The sequence below is a fragment of the Phacochoerus africanus genome, chromosome 8 (assembly GCF_016906955.1).
Source record: "Phacochoerus africanus isolate WHEZ1 chromosome 8, ROS_Pafr_v1, whole genome shotgun sequence".
Taxonomy (NCBI): Eukaryota; Metazoa; Chordata; class Mammalia; order Artiodactyla; family Suidae; genus Phacochoerus; species Phacochoerus africanus.
Genome location: NC_062551.1, coordinates 1016562 through 1033641, shown reverse-complemented (window position 1 = coordinate 1033641; position 17080 = coordinate 1016562). Strand labels below are relative to the sequence as shown.

Genomic DNA, 17080 nt, shown 5'->3' with positions numbered 1-17080 from the left:
GGCTAGGGGTTGGATAGGATCTGCAGCTGCCAGCCTACACCACAGCCAGAGCAATGCGGGATCTGAGCCGTGTCTGCGACCTGCACCACAGCTCACGGCAGCACCGGATCCTTAATCCACCGAGCAAGGCCAGGGATCAAATCCAAATCCTCATGAATACTAGTAGCATCTGTTTCCTCTGTGCCACAGTGGGAACTCCTAAAATGCCTTCAAATAACTGAATTTTTAAGGCAGAAATTATACAGATATTTAAGCTTTAAAATTATACAGTCACCGTATATTCAGGGTTTGACTTAAGTATTTCTGCGTTCAGCAAATACTTAGTATTTGCTGCCAGCCCAGCACCGTGTTAGAGCAGTGACACGTGGTGAGCAGGCAGCCTTGGCATCTGGGGCGGCGGGGTCCTGACGGGGACTGCAGCTGTGGTCTGGAGGGGGATGAGTCCCGTGCCGGCGGGCGCGGGGTAGGTGCTAGGTGGAGGGCAGGTGGGGGGTAGGTGGGCAAGAACACGTCAGGTGGGCTCGAGAAGGTCAGGGGACTGAGGAGCGCATGCGGGCCGCTGGTCAGGAGGTGATCCTCAGGCCAGGGGGCTGGGCGGTGTGGCAGGAGATGGGGAGAGGGCTCCGGGGACACCTAGCCCTCTCCCCGCTGTGACCACTGCATTGACTGCACTTGGGCGCTGGGACAGGCTGCGACCCAGGGTGGCGAGGAGCTCCGTCCTGGACGCATTGACAGAGGGGTCGGCAGGGCGCTGGCTACCTGCTTGGACTGGGGGTGGTCCCAGCGTGGGGTCTCAGCTCAGGGGCACAGGTGGCCCTGGGGCCATGGGGACAGGAGGGCGCAGAGCAGGGGTCCAGGTCAGGGCTGCTCTTGGAATCTCTGGAGGAGAGACCCCCCCAGGCTGGGGACTTGAAAGCCTCCTGCGTTATTCCGAAGCCAAGATCGGGACGCTGAACCAAGGACGCGAAGACACGGACCTGGGTCTGAGCTAAAGGTGGATGCACTGGAGGCCTAGTCACCTGACCTCCCTCCTGCCTGCCCCAGACTGTTCCGTCAGAGGAACGTAGCGTCTGCTTTAAAGAATGCAAACCATCTTGTCCTAGACGGTTGGTTTCAATGTACAAGACGTTGCAAACCTCACGTGTAGCCACTTCCCGCCCAGAATTGCTCAGTAAGAGAAATAGGAGCCCCGCTTGGGCCTGGGACTCCTCCTCGCAGTGTTCGCCGCGGTGTTGTGCGTGTGCTGCCCCGTCCTGTAACAGGGGCCCTGGGAGACTCCCTGCTGTGTGGACGAGGAGTCTAAGGCCTGGAAGACGTACCTGAGCCCGGGCGCATGAAGAGCCCCTTCCTGGTTCGTGAAAGCCGCGCCCGCTGGAAGCTGCGCTCTCCTCCCCCTGTGAGTCACCTTGTCCTCTGTTTCAGGACGACGACCTGGAGGAGGGCGAAGTGAAGGACCCCAGTGACAGGAAGGTGAGGCCTCGTCCCACGTGCCGGTTCTTCATGAAAGGTAACTGTCCACCTGAGGGCCTTCGCGCGGCCGCGTGTGGCCTTAGCCTTTCCTCCTGGGATGCGGTGCGGTCCAGCCTTGTCGCGTGCCCGGGAGCCTGTGCACAGCTGTTCTGGGGGCCAGGCGGTGACCGTCTGTGGTGGTGGTGGCAGCGGTGCCTTGTGTGGGTCACTTTCGTGAGCCCCTCGGAGGGGAGCCAGCCTGCTCACGGCGCACTGGGGCTCCGGCCCAGCAGCCTGGCGCAGACCCGCGTCCTTACTGTAGACAGTGTCAGCCATTGCTCTGAGTGACCCTTTTTACGAGGCCGAATGCCCCCGAGGCCAGTGTTGACACTCTCCCACCTCTGGAAGGAAAAGTCCCACTTTGCTGCACGGTGTCTCAGGAGTGTGTCTCCCACTTGGCGTGGACATCTAAAGAGCCTCTGAAAGCAGCAAGGCCCCTCCCTGCCGCAGTGGCCGGAGCGAGTCCAGTAGCTGTGACAGGTGGCTGTGTGACGAGGCCGGTGAGCAGTGGGCACCAGAGCCCAGGGAGCCATGGCAGCAGAGAGGAGCGCTCCGCGTGCCAGGGCTGCTCCGGAACTCGCACGTTCCTGGCACAGGAGGAAGGCGGCTCTCCCGCCCTGGGTTGTGCCCCGACCCCAGCTGACTTGCTCCCTGACGGGCCCACCTTCCAGCCCAACGTTCACAAGCGCTTCCTGTACTTCTTTTCCAGATGTGCCACCACTGTCCACTCCTCCTCCACCAATACCAAATTCCATACCATTCAGAGGCCAGGTTAAAGGTACAGAGTACCCCGTGTCGCTCTCTCTAGGACCTCGCAGTCCCGCCCCAGAGGCCAGACTTCTTTCTCCTGCATCCAGAACGCGGCTCAGAAGGCAGGGGTGGGGGCGGTGGTGGGGATGGCTGAGCCCCGTCCTACAAGTGGCCCTTGAACGAGCCTGTCCCTAGCACAGAGGTGACCGAGGATGAGGCGCACAGGAGCCGAGCTTGGTGGGTCCTCGCGGCAGTGCTGTTGTGCCTCCTGTCCGCGGAGCGGAACACGGGCGGCGGGGCTCCCCAGTGTAGGCGTGTGCACTGCGGCCGCCCTCAGGATGCAGGGCAGGGCGGGGGCGTTTTGGAAGGTACCCGTGTGCACCTCTTCCAAGGCTTTGGTCTTTGAAGCGTCGGTGTCTCAGGAAACTTAAACCCGAGCCGAAGACTTCTTTTCTGTAACAACATGCCCCCGTCTGTGCAGCCTCTGGAGCACGGCAGTGGCGACCGCCCGCGGGCGGGCGTGCACGCGTGCTTGCGCAGTCGTTTCCAGTTAGCGCGGTCCCGGGCCAGCCAGGGGCCCCGTGGCAGCAGGGGCAGGAGGCAGCGGCATGCAGCGTCCAGGCCACGAGGCCCAGGTCCAGGTGCTTGGGGTCCTCCACCGAAGCCGTTTCTAGAATTTGGCCCCAGAAGCACCCACAGGGAAGTGAAGTTACTGGAGCGCAGAGCAGCAGCCTCGGGAGCGCCTGGAGGCGCGGGGGCAGGGTGCCTTCTCGTGCACGGCAGCTCGTGCCCGGCCACGGCCCGCGTCCGGGGCGGGAGGTGCCTCCGGGTAGCGCTGAGCGCCTGCCTGGGGCTTCGGGGAGTGAACCCGTGGGTCAGGCCTCTGGCGGCAGAAGAGCCCAAAGCGAGCGGTAGCAGCCGACGGTGCGGCTTCGTGGGGACGTCCCGTGACGGGTTTCAGGAGGCTGCTTTTCCGTATCCATCCGCCTGTCCGCCCTGTGCTGTCTCTCCCGGAGACTGGCGCGGTCGGGTTCGGGGGAGGTGACCGGCTGGCACACACCCCCGCTTCTCCTGCTTGTGAGAACGGGTCTGGAGGTCAGTGTGTGGCTTGCCTGCAGTTCACAAGCGTGGTGGTCGTTGGCCGTGCATGCGTCTCCGTCGCGTGGTCTCCAGTGGCAGGAGCCTCCGTGCAGATGAGGTGAGGTTGCTTGTGTTTGGTGAGGATGAGGAGAAACGGAGCCCCACGCCTGCGGTGGGAACATGAATCGGCGCAGCCTCCGAGGACGCGGCGGATGGAGCCGCGCTCCGACCCGGTGACTCCCCGCGGGGCCCGTCTGGGGCTCGTGCAGGCGGAGCCCGCCCACGTGCCCCTCGGCTCTGGCTGGCAGAAGGTGGCCGCTCCCCCAGGGGGGCCCTGCCCCTCCCTCGCGGGGCCGCCTCGAGGACCACGCGTGTGGGCGGAAGAGCCAGACCCAGGGCCTCACGGTTCCCGGCCCACTCGGGTGACCCGGCCAGAGTGGGCAGAGCCGTGGGGACAGAGAGTCATTGTCCGGGCTGGGGGCGGGTTTCCCTTTAGGGTGATGGAATGTCCTGGAAGGACGTAGCCGTGTTGGCCGCACAGCTCCGAGAACGTACTAAAACCCGTTGAATTGTGCGCTTTAAATGGGGGTGTTTTAGGGAGTGTGGATTATATCTTCATTTGAAACTTTTTTTTTTAACGTTTGTTAGCTGTGTTTCTGTCGTGAGTTGTGATCTGCAGTTTTAACTGCAGTTTAATAGCGCAAATGACAGGGCTGTTCTTGAGAACTGACAGTAAAATGGACCTAGGAATGCAAATTGAAACCGTTTAAAGCGCCAGTGCTTTGCTTATGGTATATTTTTCCCTCTTGCTTATTCAGGTTGAGTCGAGACGTGCACTTCTGTGCACAGGGGCGTAGACTGCGTTTTCTTTCAACTCTGTCCTGCTTTGGGTGCTGCTTTTCCCAGCTGTCAGTGGCACCCCAGTCTCTGAGCCAGGCCCCCTGTGTCCGCTCCTCCTGCTCGTGTTCTCTCTTTCCTCTTTTTTCTTTTTTGAAACTATGGTAAGGTTGACGATATAAAATGCACTGCCTGAGCCATTTTCAAGCGTACACTTGGTTGGCACTGAGTTGATTCCTGTTGTGGCAGCCACTGCCGTCCGTCTCCAGAGCTCCTTTTATCTTGTGAAACTGAAACTGCCTCCGTGAAACACTCGCCAGCCCTTGGCACCTGCCCTTCTGCTTTCTCTGTAGGAGTTTGCCTGCTCAAGGTGCCTGTCAAGTGCAGTCTTCCAGTGTTGGTCATTTGTGACTTGTGCATCTCCCTCAGCCCAGTGTCCTCCGGGGTTACCCACGTTGTGGCAGGTGTCAGAGTCCCCCTCTTCTAAGGCTGGGGGACATCCCCCCGGGCATGGACCCCGTGTTGCGTATCCCTCAGCTGCTGATGGACGCTGGCTTGCTTCCACCTGTACACTCCTGTGGGTGATGTGGCTGCAAACGTGGGCATGCAGGTATCCTTCAGGGCTGCTCCTAGGAGTTCCCGTCGTGGCTCAGCAGGTCAAGAACCCGACTAGTATCCATGGGGATGCAGGTTTGATCCCTGGCCTCACTCAGTGAGTCAAGGATCTGGCCTTGCTGTAGCCATGGTGTAGGTCAGCAGCTGCAGCTCTGGTTCAGCCCCTAGCCCGGAAACTTCTGTATGTCATGGGCGCAGCCCTAAAATGCCAAAAAAAAAAGACTCTGCTTTCAGATCTTTCAAATGTACACCCAGAAGTGGATTGCTGGAGCCTGTGGTAGTTGTGTCTTTAACGTTTTGAGAAACTGCCCTATCATTGTCCATGGTGCCTGCCATATTTTGTCAACATTTGTTTTCTTTTTTTCTTTCTCTTTTTGTCTTTTGAGGGCCGCTCCCAAGGTGTATGGAGGTTCCCAGGCTAGGGGTTGAATCGGAGCTGTAGCCACCGGCCTCCACCACAGCCACAGCAACGCCGGATCCCAGCCAAGTCTGCGACCGATACCACAGCTCATGGCAGCACCGGATCCTTAACCCCCTGAGCGAGGTCAGGGGTCAAACTGCGTCCTCATGGATGCTAACTGGGTTCGTTAACCACTGAGCCACGACAGGAACTGCAGTATTTGTTTTCTGAATTTGTAGTTGCTGCAGAATTAGGATGTTGAGCATCTTTTCTTGTTCTTATTCGCCGTTTGTGTGTCTTCCGTGGAGGGATGTTTATTGTCTCTGTGTGTGTGTGTGTGTGTGTGTGTGTGTGTGTTTAGGGCCATACCTACAACACGTAGAGATTCCCAGGCTAGGGGTCACATCGGAGCTGTGGCCGCTGACCACAGCCACAGCCACGCCAGATCCGAGTCGTGTCTGCGATCTACACCACAGCTCAGGGCAACGCTGGGTCTTAACCCACTGATGAAGTCCAGGGACCGAACCTGCGTCCTCATGGGAAGTAGTCAGATTCGTTTCTGCTGAGCCACGGCAGGAACTCCCCTATTGCCCATTTTTTAACTTTTTCATCCTCTTTTGTGTTTAAAGCAGCAGGTCTCTAGGTGTGTTCTGTGCACCCCTTGGGGACCTTGAGACTCAGGGGCCCCCTGAGGTCAGAGCTCTAATGAGACCAAGACTGTGCCAGGCGGCTGGTATTGCCACCACATATGCAGTAATAACACCCATTTCACGTGGCGACATCTGATAAAGGAGAAAGACTCAGGTTTAACTTTACTCCTGAGCCACAGGTCTGGGTTGTTGTTGTTGCTGCTGTAGGTTTGTTTTTGTTTTTGTTTTTTGTCTTTTTTTGCTCTTGGGCCGCTCCCGTAGCATATGGAGGTTCCCTGGCTAGGGGTCGAATCGGAGCTGTAGCCACCGGCCTACGCCAGAGCCACAGCAACGCGGGATCCGAGCCGCGTCTGCAACCTACACCACAGCTCACGGCAACGCCGGATCGTTAACCCACTGAGCAAGGGCAGGGACCGAACCCGCAACCTCATGGTTCCTAGTCGGATTCGTTAACCACTGCGCCACGACGGGAACTCCCAACTGCTGTAGTTTTAATGTGGCTTCACTTGCGGCATATGGAAGTTCAAGGGCCAGGGATTGAGTCCACCCGCAGCTGTGGCTGTGTCGCATCCTGAACCCACTGTGCCAAGCCAGGGAGCAGATCTGTGCCTCCACAGCAACCTGCCACTGCGGTCGAATTCTTAACTCAGTGCGCCACAGCGAGAACTCTGTCTTAAAGTAAGTTTTTTAAGGTATAATTTACATACCAGAAAATGTGCCTGTTGTAAGGGTGCCGTGCACGGATTTTTAATTTGCCAGGTTGGGCGCTTGGCACCACCATCCAGTTCTAGGTTCTTTGCTTCCCCCCAACGAGACCGCTGGGTACGCGTCTGCTCGCTGTTGGGACACTCCGTGTCGTGCTGTCCCTGGCCCCTCTGCTGCCCCCGAGGCCCGGGGATCATGTGCAGGGAGCGGCTGGCCGCCCGTGTCTGTGCTGGGATAAAGTTCAGGCCCCCGAATGAAAATCGAAACCCGCGAGCTCGACGGCTTTGCGGGGTTTGGTGACGTTTCCAGTTGACTGCTGCGGGATGTCCTAGGTCATACCTGGGTAGAAGGCCATTCCCGGGTCAGGATGGACCAGTGGGCCTCCGCCCGAGAGTGGGAGAAGCTCCGTGACAGGGCTGCAGCGCCCCGGGACAAGGCCCCCTGCGGCCGCCCGGAAGAGGTGCCGTGGTCGCCCCCCAGGCTGACCTCCCCCAGTGACCAACCACGGCAGGGGGAGGGCGGAGCAGGCGTGAGCAGCAGCTGTCTGCCACCCTGACCTCAGGGTTGAAGAGGTTTGCGGAAGGGAGGACAGGGCTGCTTATGTCACACTAGGTGTTGTCCTTTGGGTTTTTTGTTGCTCTTGTCTTGTTTTGTTTTGTTTTGGCTGCATTCACGGCAGGCAGAAGTTCCCAGGCCAGGGATTGAAATCAGGCCATAGCACTGTTGATGCCAGATCCTTATCAACCCGGTGGCCTAATGGTTAAAGGTCCGGCATTGTCACTGTGTGGCACAGGTTCAATCCCTGGCCCAGGAACTTCTGCCTGCCTTGGGCACAGCCAAAGAAGTATGTCCATCTAGTTACTGTAACAAAATATTTATGTTGGAGTTCCCCTAGTGGCTCAGGGGCTAATGAATCTGACTAGCATCCATGAGGACGCAGGTTTGATCCCTGGCCTCGCTCAGTGGGTTAAGGATCTGGCGTTGCTGTGAGCTGTGGTGTAGGTCCCAGATGCAGCTCGGATCTGGTGGTGCTGTGGCTGTGGTGTAGGCTGGCAGCTGTAGCTCCGATTAGACCCCTTGCCTGGGAACTTCCATATGCCACAGAAGAGGCGCCCCCCCACCAAAAAATACACTCTGTGTGTGTGTGTGTTTGTGTGTGTGTGTGTGTGTGTGTGTGTGTGTTTAATTGTTCAAAAGGGACCTTGGGGTCCTGAGATCAAAAGTTACAAGAACAGCCGGTTTCGGGTCTGTTCTTTAACAGAGAAGCAGCCCAGAAAGTATTTTCTCTCTAGTGTAATGCATGTATTCCTTAAAGGAGTGAAAATGCCTCGGGTCCTGCCAGAGAGGACCGTAGCCGTGTGTGTGTTTCTGTCACGATTCTCTGTGAAATGGGAGACCACATGAATTCTTTGTGTTCTGTCATTAAAAGTTTGTTTACAATGATTCATTGGATCTTATGCCTGTTAGAATAAGCCTTTGTAGATATTAAGTTGGTCCTTAATATTTACTTACTAGGTTTTTACCTATTCTGCCTTCTTTTGGGAAGTGCTTTTTAAAAACCATGAAGCGCTTTAAACTTTTTCTTTTTTTACAGTCTCTGTATTTATTCCTTATTCTGAGTTATTCAGACTAAAAGGAAATGGGATCAAGGAATATTGAAATAAGATCAGTGTGTCTTGCTTTGAAATAAAGTCTTTGTGTAAAAACCTAGTGTAGGGAGTTCCTGTTTGAGGCGCAGCAGAAATGAATCCGACTAGGAACCACGAGGTTTCAGGTTCGATCCCTGGCCTTGCTCTGTGGGTTAAAGATCTGGCATTGCCGTGAGCTGTGGTGTAGGTCACAGATGCGGCTCAGATCCCACGTTGCTGTGGCTCTGGTGGAGGCCGGCAGCTGCAGTTCCGATTAGACCCCTAGCCTGGGAACCTCCATATGCCTTGGGTGCGGCCTTAAAAAAAAAAGCCCCACCCCCGCCCAAAAATCTAGTGTAAAGCAGGTATTTTGCGTGGAAAGAGGATATTATAAAATCATTTCAGCTGCAGAGTAGGAGGCGCTGTGAGTGGGGTCAAATGCTGTTCTGTGCCGATGGCGGGCCAGACCTGCGGTCCCAAGTTCAAAACCCGTTGAGTGCACCGCGCCCACCCCCACTCACACGTGCCGGCAGACGCCAGGCGATTTGTCCTCGCACGTGTGTGCGGTGGGCTCCTCCGGCTGCTGCGTGGGAGGTGCGTGTTCCTCGCCAAGGTCTTTGTCGGCTCCGTGGTACCTGCTCAGGGACTCGAGCAGGCTTCCCCTGTGTCTCGAGTCTGTTGCACTGACACTGGGATTTGTTGCTCTTGAGGGTGCAGGTTCCTTTTTCATAGATATGTTCAGTGACAGAAGCAAGGCTCAACACACGATGCGTGATACCATCAGCAGAGAGGAAGCGCTTGGGGTTTGACCCCTTGTCTCCAGTAAATGGATGCCTGCTCGGGGCCGGAGGGCGCCGCCCGGCACCTCTGAGTGTTTGGGCACCTCCGATGGCATGCATTCCTTTGGGTGGCCTTGTTCTGAAATGTTCCTGTTTTAAATAGTTTGTCCAGGAGCTCCCGCTGTGGCGCAGTGGGACTGGTGGCATCTTGGGAGCGCTGGGATGCAGGTTTGGTCCCCGGCCTGGCCCGGTGGGTTAAGGATCTGGTGTTGCCGCAGTTTGGGCTTGGGTTGAGGCTGCAGCTCAGATCTGATCCCTGGTGCGGGAGCGCCACGTGCTGTTGAGAGGCCAAAGAAAGAAGAAAAGAAAAAGCAGTGTGTCCACACCTGCCTGAAGAAGAGTGAAAGGACAAGGTCATTACCGCTGTCCCTGCCGTCCAGTTAAGGAGCAGCGGCTCAGAATCAGGGCCTTTGGAGCCCAGGTGCTGCAGTCCCCGTCACCCCTCGTCCTTCCCCTTGGTCCTGTCAGGCTCCCATCTGTGTTCCTGTGGAGCCTTACGCCCTCGTCAGCCCGGCTCCTCGATCACAGCACAGTCCTCTCAGTGTTGTGTTTGAGGGTTCATTTAGAAATAGAAGACGAGTTCCCTTCGTGGCTCAGCGGAAACGAATCTGACTGGCATCCTTGAGGACGCAGGTTCTCTCCCCAGCCTTGCTCAGTGGGTTAGGGAGCCTGAGTCACTGTGGCTGTGGCCTAGGCCGGCAGCTACAGCTCTGATTCGACCCCTAGCCTGGGGAACCAAAAAAAAAGTGGAAATAGACAATACAATTTTTTTGTTTTGTTTTGTTTCTTGTCCTTTTAGGGCCACACCCGCGGCACATGGAGGTTCCCAGGCTAGGGGTCGAATCGGAGCTGTAGCCGCCGGCCTACGCCAGAGCCACAGCAACACGGGATCCGAGCGGCATCTGCAGCCTACACCACAGCTCATGGCAACGCCGGGGTCCTTAACCCACTGAGCGAGGCCAGGGATCGAACCCTCAAGCTCATGGTTCCGAGTCGGGTTCGTTAACCACTGCGCCACGACGGGAACTCCCTGAAAATTTTTATAGACAGAAGGACAGAGAATAGCACACATTCATTTATCCGCCCTCTGCACGTATCCTTCAGATTTGAAAACCTGTAGGAGGGCTGCGGCGTATGTTCTTAACACTCTTGTACGTGCAGGTTTTCTGCAGTGAGCTTTCGTGTCTTTAACTCCGCAGGCTGTGCGGACTCTGGCATGTTGAGCGTGCTTTATTTTGTGTGTAATGTGAAGCAACCCATTGCGTTGGTTTTAATGCGAGTTTAGGTGAGAGTCAGCCTTTCTCTAAACACCAGGTGATCGTTTCTCCTCAGTTTACGTCATCTGACGAAAAGCCGGCTTGTTGGCAGCAACAGTCGAGTGCAGCCTCGTGACTGTGTCTGAGGGCGCGGTTAGGGCGTGAGTGGGTGCTGGCCCATCCGGGACGTGTCCAGAGCCGCGTGCGTCTTGTCTGCCGCGATTGTTGGGGAAGCCTGGGTGTGTCTCCCTCTGCAGAAAATTAAGTTTTAAAGAAGTGAGCCCCAAGCAAATTGAAAAAGCAGGTTTCTCGCCTCATGTGCCGAGAGCTTAAGCGGTTTTCTCGAATGATCTCGGCCTCACGTTGCTGCCGAACGCGAAACGTGGACCTTTCGTGTTTGTGGTCAAGGGCTGGACGCCCAGTTCGTCGGAGGTGTCTGGCGTCTGTCTAACCTGACGGGTTTTCGGGTGCGGGAGACGTGGGGGCGCGGGCAGGCCGGCTGGCTGGCTGGCGGCCGCTGCGTCGCGCTGCCCGCTGTCGCCGCGCGAGCCGTCGTCGGGCGGCGGAGGGCGGCGGGCGTGCGGGGGCCTGTGTGTCGTGAGCGGTGGCCGCCCCATCGTTGGGGGAGCGCCCAGACCCTCCGTTTTGGGGGAGACCCAGCTGCGGACGCGGGGACTGTGGAGCAGGGGCCGGTCCGCCGTCGGGCTCCCCCTCGCAGGGAGGGCGCCGCGGGAGGGGCGCCGCCGCGCTGACCCGCCTGTGTTTCCGCAGGGCACTGCACCTGGGGCATGAACTGCAGGTTTATACACCCGGGCGTCAACGACAAGGGCAACTACTCCCTCATCCCCAAGGCCGAGCCTTTCCCGCCCAACGGCGCCCCGCCTCTCGGACCTCACCCGCTGATGCCGGCCAACCCCTGGGTGCGTGGACGCCTCTTGAGTTGCTCGCAGATCACCCCTCAGTTCTCTTGGTGAATTGCCTTGTGTCGGAGGCATTTCTGAGGTGCGGGGCGCAGAGCTCCGGTCGCCTCGGGGCGGCGGTGGCGGGGGGGTCCTCCTGGGCTCGGGGCAGCCTCGTCGGCCGGGAGGGGCTTGGAGGAGAGAGCAGGCAGTGTGGCCGTGGGTGGGTTGGCCCCATTTCTGGAGCGATTTTAAAGATTGGCTTGCTTGCTTCATTTAACGTTTCCCTTCTCATTTCATTTTTTAATAGGGTGGGCCAGTAGTTGATGAAATTTTGCCTCCACCCCCTCCAGAGCCCCCCACAGAGAGTGCCTGGGAACGAGGACTCCGGCACGCCAAGGAGGTAACAGGAGATCCGCAGAGCACTTGGGAGGAGAGAGAACACGAGTGCTGGGCCTGGCCCAGAGCTCGCATCTCTGGCTCTCGGAGGCCTGCTCGGTCCTAACCCGGCCCAGGAGGCCGGGGAGGCCGGGACACGCCTTCTCTGCTCCCACAGCCTGTGCAGCGGCCCTGGCCACTCTCTGGGGTGGGGGTCCCATCTCCCTGGAGCCCCGGGAGCCCTGGCTGCCCCTCCTCCCGCCCCTTCTCTAGGCCGCACCCTGGCCCCGGGTGCCGAGGCTCATGTCTTTGCACCAGGCCTGCTTTCTCTCCGGGCACAGCCTTCCCGCCCTCGGCGCCCCCTCTGCCCTTCTCTCCCCCGCCTGGAGCACCCTCCCCCAGCGCCCCACCCGGTGCCCTGCCTCAGTGCTGGGACTAGGACCGGGAAGTTGCCGGCCGTCACCTCTCCCCGCCGTGGCGAGCTCCTGGGCGCTGGGCCCTCCCATCTTCGCTGAGTGCCCGCTCGTACTCTGCCCCGCCAGGCCTTTGGGGGTCAGTCGGGACGGGATGCCCTTTGTTTCCCTGACAATAACTAGTGTTGGCTTCTCTCTTCTCACAACGGTAGGTTTTAAAAAAAGCAACCATTCGAAAAGAACAGGAGCCTGATTTTGAAGAGAAAAGGTTTACAGTGACCATTGGTGAAGATGAACGGGAGTTTGACAAAGAAAATGAAGTTTTCCGGGATTGGAATTATCGGATCACGAGGGATGTCAGAGATGCCGCGTAAGAAATGGTTCTGCCTCCGGCGTCCGTGTTGGAGAGGGCAGCTCCCGCTGCTGCGAGGAGCTGGGGCTGGAGGGCAAGCGCGGAGGCCCCCAGGCATGGGGGGCCGGTGCCCATCCCGTCTTCCTCCATGGGGCGTGCGGCCCTGGGGTCGTGGCACACTCCGCGCTTGGCTCCTCACGGCCTCACCTCTGGCAAGGTCGTGTTTTGCCGGTGTGCCGGGGCGCCCTGACGGGGAGAGGCTTGTGCCCGAGTGGGTTCCAGGAGCTCTGGGACTCTTCAGCTCTTCCCGAGGCCCTGGGGCCCAGCGTCTCCTCCCCAGCCTCCCCCCCAGTTCCCCAGGATCCAGGAGAGCCTGTGGAATTTGTCAGGAAAACTGGGGAATGTGGCAGGTGTCGCCCTCCTCCTTGTACGTGCTGTCTTGTTTCTCGTGGACGTTTTCCTGCTGGCCTTTTTTAAAAGATGGCAGAAGCTTGCTTAGTTGAAAGGCTTGCGTCAGATCTTGCGGAGCCGGGTGATGTGACGGGTGCAGCCCTCGCCTCCCAGCACTCCTGCCCCAGGAGGTCCTGCTCCTTGTGCTCACCTTGAGGACACAGAGTCAGGACCCTTCTGACTTCTCCTCAGTCTGAGGGTGACACTGTGGCCCTAGGTTTGCTGCTCGAAAGCACAAGTGCTAATTTCTGGCTGATGTGACAGTGAGAGGCTCAGAAAGTGGCACATGTCCGATGCCTGCATCTCAGGCCTCAGATGATCCATCAGGCCGTCTCAAGACCTTTCTGTCCCGTGTCCAGTCCTCAGTCTCTGCGTGCAGGACGCTCCTGTGGTCCACACCTGTCGTGGCAAAGGAACAGCTCAGGTGCAAAAAAGGGACGGAGGTTTAACAGCGTGACAGTTGGAGCCTCGGAGCTTTCGGGTTGTGTGCGGAGCTAGCCAGGCGCAGACAGGCGCTCCGAGTCAGAACTGCACCTTCCACTTGGCGCGGGCACTGCACTTGATTGAGTCTCGAGGCCTCGCCTTTATCTGGTGGTGATACTGTCCTGCCTTGGGTGTTGAGCGTCCTGGCACCTGCGTCACAGAAGCTCTGAGAAGCACAGAACGGGCTCCTGGCTGTGTGGTTCCTGCGAGTAGTGACGGAGGAGGCTCTGGACCCCAGGGTTGGTCCTTGCCGCCTGCTTCCTTCCCCTTGACGGTGCGCCCGCCGCAGCCCCTGCGGAGCTCCTGGGGCTTGTGGCCGGAGCTGCTGAGAGTGAGGAAGAGCTGTGTCGTGTGGCAGAGCCTGCCCCGGGTTCGTCTCTGCCAGGGCCCCGGAGGTGCTGGGGCGGAGCCGACCTCCATGGCAGCGCAGCCTGGCCAGGGCCTCAGGCCTCTGCAAGCTGGGGTGCCTCTGTTCCCCCAGTTTACCCACTTGGTCCGGAGCCAAGAAATCCCCGGAAGAACCTCCAGGGCCCGCACAGGTCCTCTGGGTTGGTGTGCGGGGCCGGTGGCGTCTCCTCTCCCCTCTGCCCCGTCCCCTGGATGGAGGCCACCTTCATCGTCCCTGCGGGGTCCCTTCCCAGGCTCCCGTTTGATTCCTCAGTCTCTGTCGCCTCACGGGCCGTGCTCTCCCCGGCAGCCCGGGAGGCCTCGGAGGCCGACGTCTGTCCCGGGGCTGCGGGGCTGGTGCCGCGAGGCTGGGCTGCCCGTCGTGGTGTCCGGGTGACCCTGAGGACCCGGGCTCTGGCTGCACAGAGGGGCTGGGCAGCGCTCTTCCTGGACGGCCCCAGGCTGCGGACTGGCGGAGGGCGCGGCGACGCCTCGGGGCTGCCCGGCCGGCCGGCCTATCCAGACACGTTTACTGCCCGCGCCTCCGTGTCTTTGCCGAGGCTGCAGCCGTCCTCGAGTGGGGGCCGCGTGTTTCTGGTGAAAGCGCCTCTGTTCCTTCCTTGTTGCTCCTGCAAACAAGGTTCTCTCCGCCCTGTCTCCTGACTGGCCACTATCTGTGTTTGCGACGGCGTCGGTTTGCGTCTGTCCGTTTCTCTCCGTCGGCCTCACCGGGCCCTTCTCCTCGGCTGGGTCAGCCTTGCCATCCGGGCTCGGGCTTGCGTGTGGGGCGTCCTTGACTCTGCTGGTTGAGGGGCAGCCCGGGCCCCCTCAGGCCGAGCCCGGCGGTGCCTCCTGCATGTGGGCTGCCTCCATCTCAGCGGGGCTGCCTCCCTGTTCCCCGTAGGTAGGGTGCTGGCTCTCATTTTAAAGGATACACAGGAGTTCCCGTCATGGCGTGACGGGAACCACCCGCTAGGATCCTCAAGGATGCGAGTTCAGTCGCTGGCCCCGCTCGGTGCGTTAAGGATCCGGTGTGTTGCCGTGAGCTGTGGTGTAGGTCGCAGACACGGCTCGGATCCCGCGTTGCTGTGGCCGTGGTGCAGGCCGGCAGCTGCAGCTCCCATGTGACCCCTAGCCTGGGCACCTCCATACGCCGGGAGTGCCGCCCTGCAAAGCAAACTAATGAGTGAATGAAAGTACACGCAGATAGCTTACCATATTATGAAAGCCTCCTTTTCCTGTTCCGTTGGGAAGGGGTGTTGCCTTCCTGTTACAACGTCTTCATCAGCTCCAGCTGGACTCCTGTGGCCTTTCTCCGTGGGTCTGTGATCTGTGTGCAATATTCCTTTTCTAACATGGACTCAGGCTTGTAGGTCCAGAAAAAATCCCACTTCGTCGTGACGTGTTATTTTCTACGTGCTAGCTGGATCTCTTTGCAAATGTTCTGTGTGATTTTTGCATTATTACTGCTAAGCGATGAACTTGGCTTTTTTTGCAGACTGGAGCCTTATGCAGACCCTTACTACGACTACGAGATAGAGCGGCTCTGGCGCGGCGGGCAGTACGAGAACTTCCGGGTGCAGTACACGGAGGCGGAGCCGTACCATAACTACCGGGTATGGGGGCCTGGCCTGGAGCTTGCGGCCAGACTCGTCTCTTTTTTATTTACGGGACCTTCTTTTTCTTTTCTTTGGCTTTTTAGGGCCGCACCCGCGGCATATGGAGGTTCCCAGGCTAGGGGTCACATGGGAGCTGCAGCTGCCGGCCTCCACCACAGCCACAGCAACGCTGGATCCTTAACCCACAGAGCTAGGCCAGGGATCGAACCCATGTCCTCATGGATGCCCGTGGGGTTTGCCAGCTGCGGAGCCGTGACGGGAACGCCCTCTGGCCCTGTTTTCACTGGCATTGCTGACTGGGGTATTGATGCCCATTTGCCAGGGCGCGTCCCCCCCCCCCGAACAGAGTGCTCTCAGGATCACCCTTCATGGGGTCAAGTTCCTGCTGATAGTCTGGGCCCCCACCCGCTGTGCCTGTGCGTCCTTGTCTGAGAGCGCGGAAGGCTTACGAGTGTATGTGCTTTGGCCTTTGGGTTCCTGACCTTAGCCTTGTATGTGATGGGAAAAAACTCCCCCCAGGAGCTCCCATCGTGGCTCGGGTTAATGACCGACTAGCATCCTTGAGGACTCGGGTTCAATCCCAGGCCTCACTCCGTGGGTTAAGGATCCAGCATTGCTGTGAGCTGTGGTGTAGGTTGCAGAGGCAGCTTGGATCCCGCCTTGCTGTGGCTGTGGCGTGGGCAGCAGCTGCAGCTCCGATTAGACCCCTAGCCTGGGAACTTCCGTATGCTGCAGGTCTGGCCCTGAAAAGACAAAAGACAAGAAATAAAAAATTAAAAAAACCTTCCCACCAGAAAGAGATCAGTTAGGAGCCCGGCTTGCGGGTTTTGTGCATGGAGTTAAGTGACAGTCCGTGGTTTTTTAGGACTGGAGGGAGGTGACTGCCCCAGGAGCCCATGGGAGGGGGAACCGAGCACACTCTGCTGAGGCCCGGCTGCGGGCGCCTCAGACCAGTCAGGGCAGCCTTGAAGGTCGCAGGACCTGCTGGGGTCCCTTGCCACCACCTCCCCCTGGCTGGGCAGAGCCTGAGCCATCTCCTTCCTCTGGGGCCCCGGGGGGGCCGCGAGGGCTCCCGCCCCAGCTCCCCTCTGGCATCAAGGCCACACCCTGCGGTGGTGCTGTGGCTCCCGACCCCACCCCGCGCCCGCCCTGGAGCCTCTTGCCCTCCTCGGTGTGCCAAGGCCAACGCCGGTTGCACGATTGGCTCTTCCCCGAAGGAGAGGGAGCGGGAACGCGAGCGAGAGAACAGACAGCGTGAGCGCGAGCGCGAGCGGGAGCGAGACCGGGAGCGGGAGCGCCGGCAGCGGGAGCGCGAGCGCGAGCGGGAGCGCGAGCGGGACAAGGAGCGGCAGCGGCGGAAGGAGGAGTGGGAGCGGGAGCGCGCCAAGCGGGACGAGAAGGACCGGCAGCACCGCGACCGCGAGCGGGACAAGGACCGCGACAAGGAGAAGGAGAAGCCCAAGGCCCGCTCCCCGCAGCCGCCAAGGTAGGGCCGCCCTGGGGCTTGTGACATGGGGGCCCGCCCCGGGGTCGAGCAGCCCCGAGAAGAGCGGAGCGTGGGTCCTTCTGAGGACCAGGCTGGGGCACCGGCCCTCCCTAGGAAATCAGGGGACTGGATGAAGCTGTGTGTCCTGCAGCTTTGCTGAGGTGCCGCTCAGGTGCCACGCGGTACACCTGTTTCCAGGGCTCAGGTTCAGTGGCATGTGGGGTAGTCACAGGGTGGGGACACACGTCTGCCCCCCCCCCCCCCCCGGCCCAGGTAAACCTCACACCTGGTAGCAGTCACTCTTTTTCCCCTGGCACCTCTCACCCCCAGCAGACCCTGGGTGT

The 17080-nt window shown here is 59.3% G+C and overlaps 1 protein-coding gene across 5 annotated transcripts in view; it reads left to right on the top strand.

Moving 5' to 3' along the window:
- The window catches only part of ZC3H18 (zinc finger CCCH-type containing 18), a 51557-nt gene that overhangs the window by 13754 nt on the left and 20723 nt on the right, over positions 1-17080 (top strand). For 3 of the 5 annotated variants that reach the window (XM_047788873.1, XM_047788870.1, XM_047788869.1), the window contains 7 exons: positions 1423-1507; positions 2219-2287; positions 11041-11189; positions 11479-11571; positions 12172-12329; positions 15130-15247; positions 16468-16736. In XM_047788873.1, coding sequence (XP_047644829.1) covers positions 1423-1507; positions 2219-2287; positions 11041-11189; positions 11479-11571; positions 12172-12329; positions 15130-15247; positions 16468-16736 — 941 coding nt within the window. The remainder of the gene's footprint in view (positions 1-1422; positions 1508-2218; positions 2288-11040; positions 11190-11478; positions 11572-12171; positions 12330-15129; positions 15248-16467; positions 16737-17080) is intronic. The other 2 variants (XM_047788872.1, XM_047788871.1) reach the window with 1 other exon arrangement.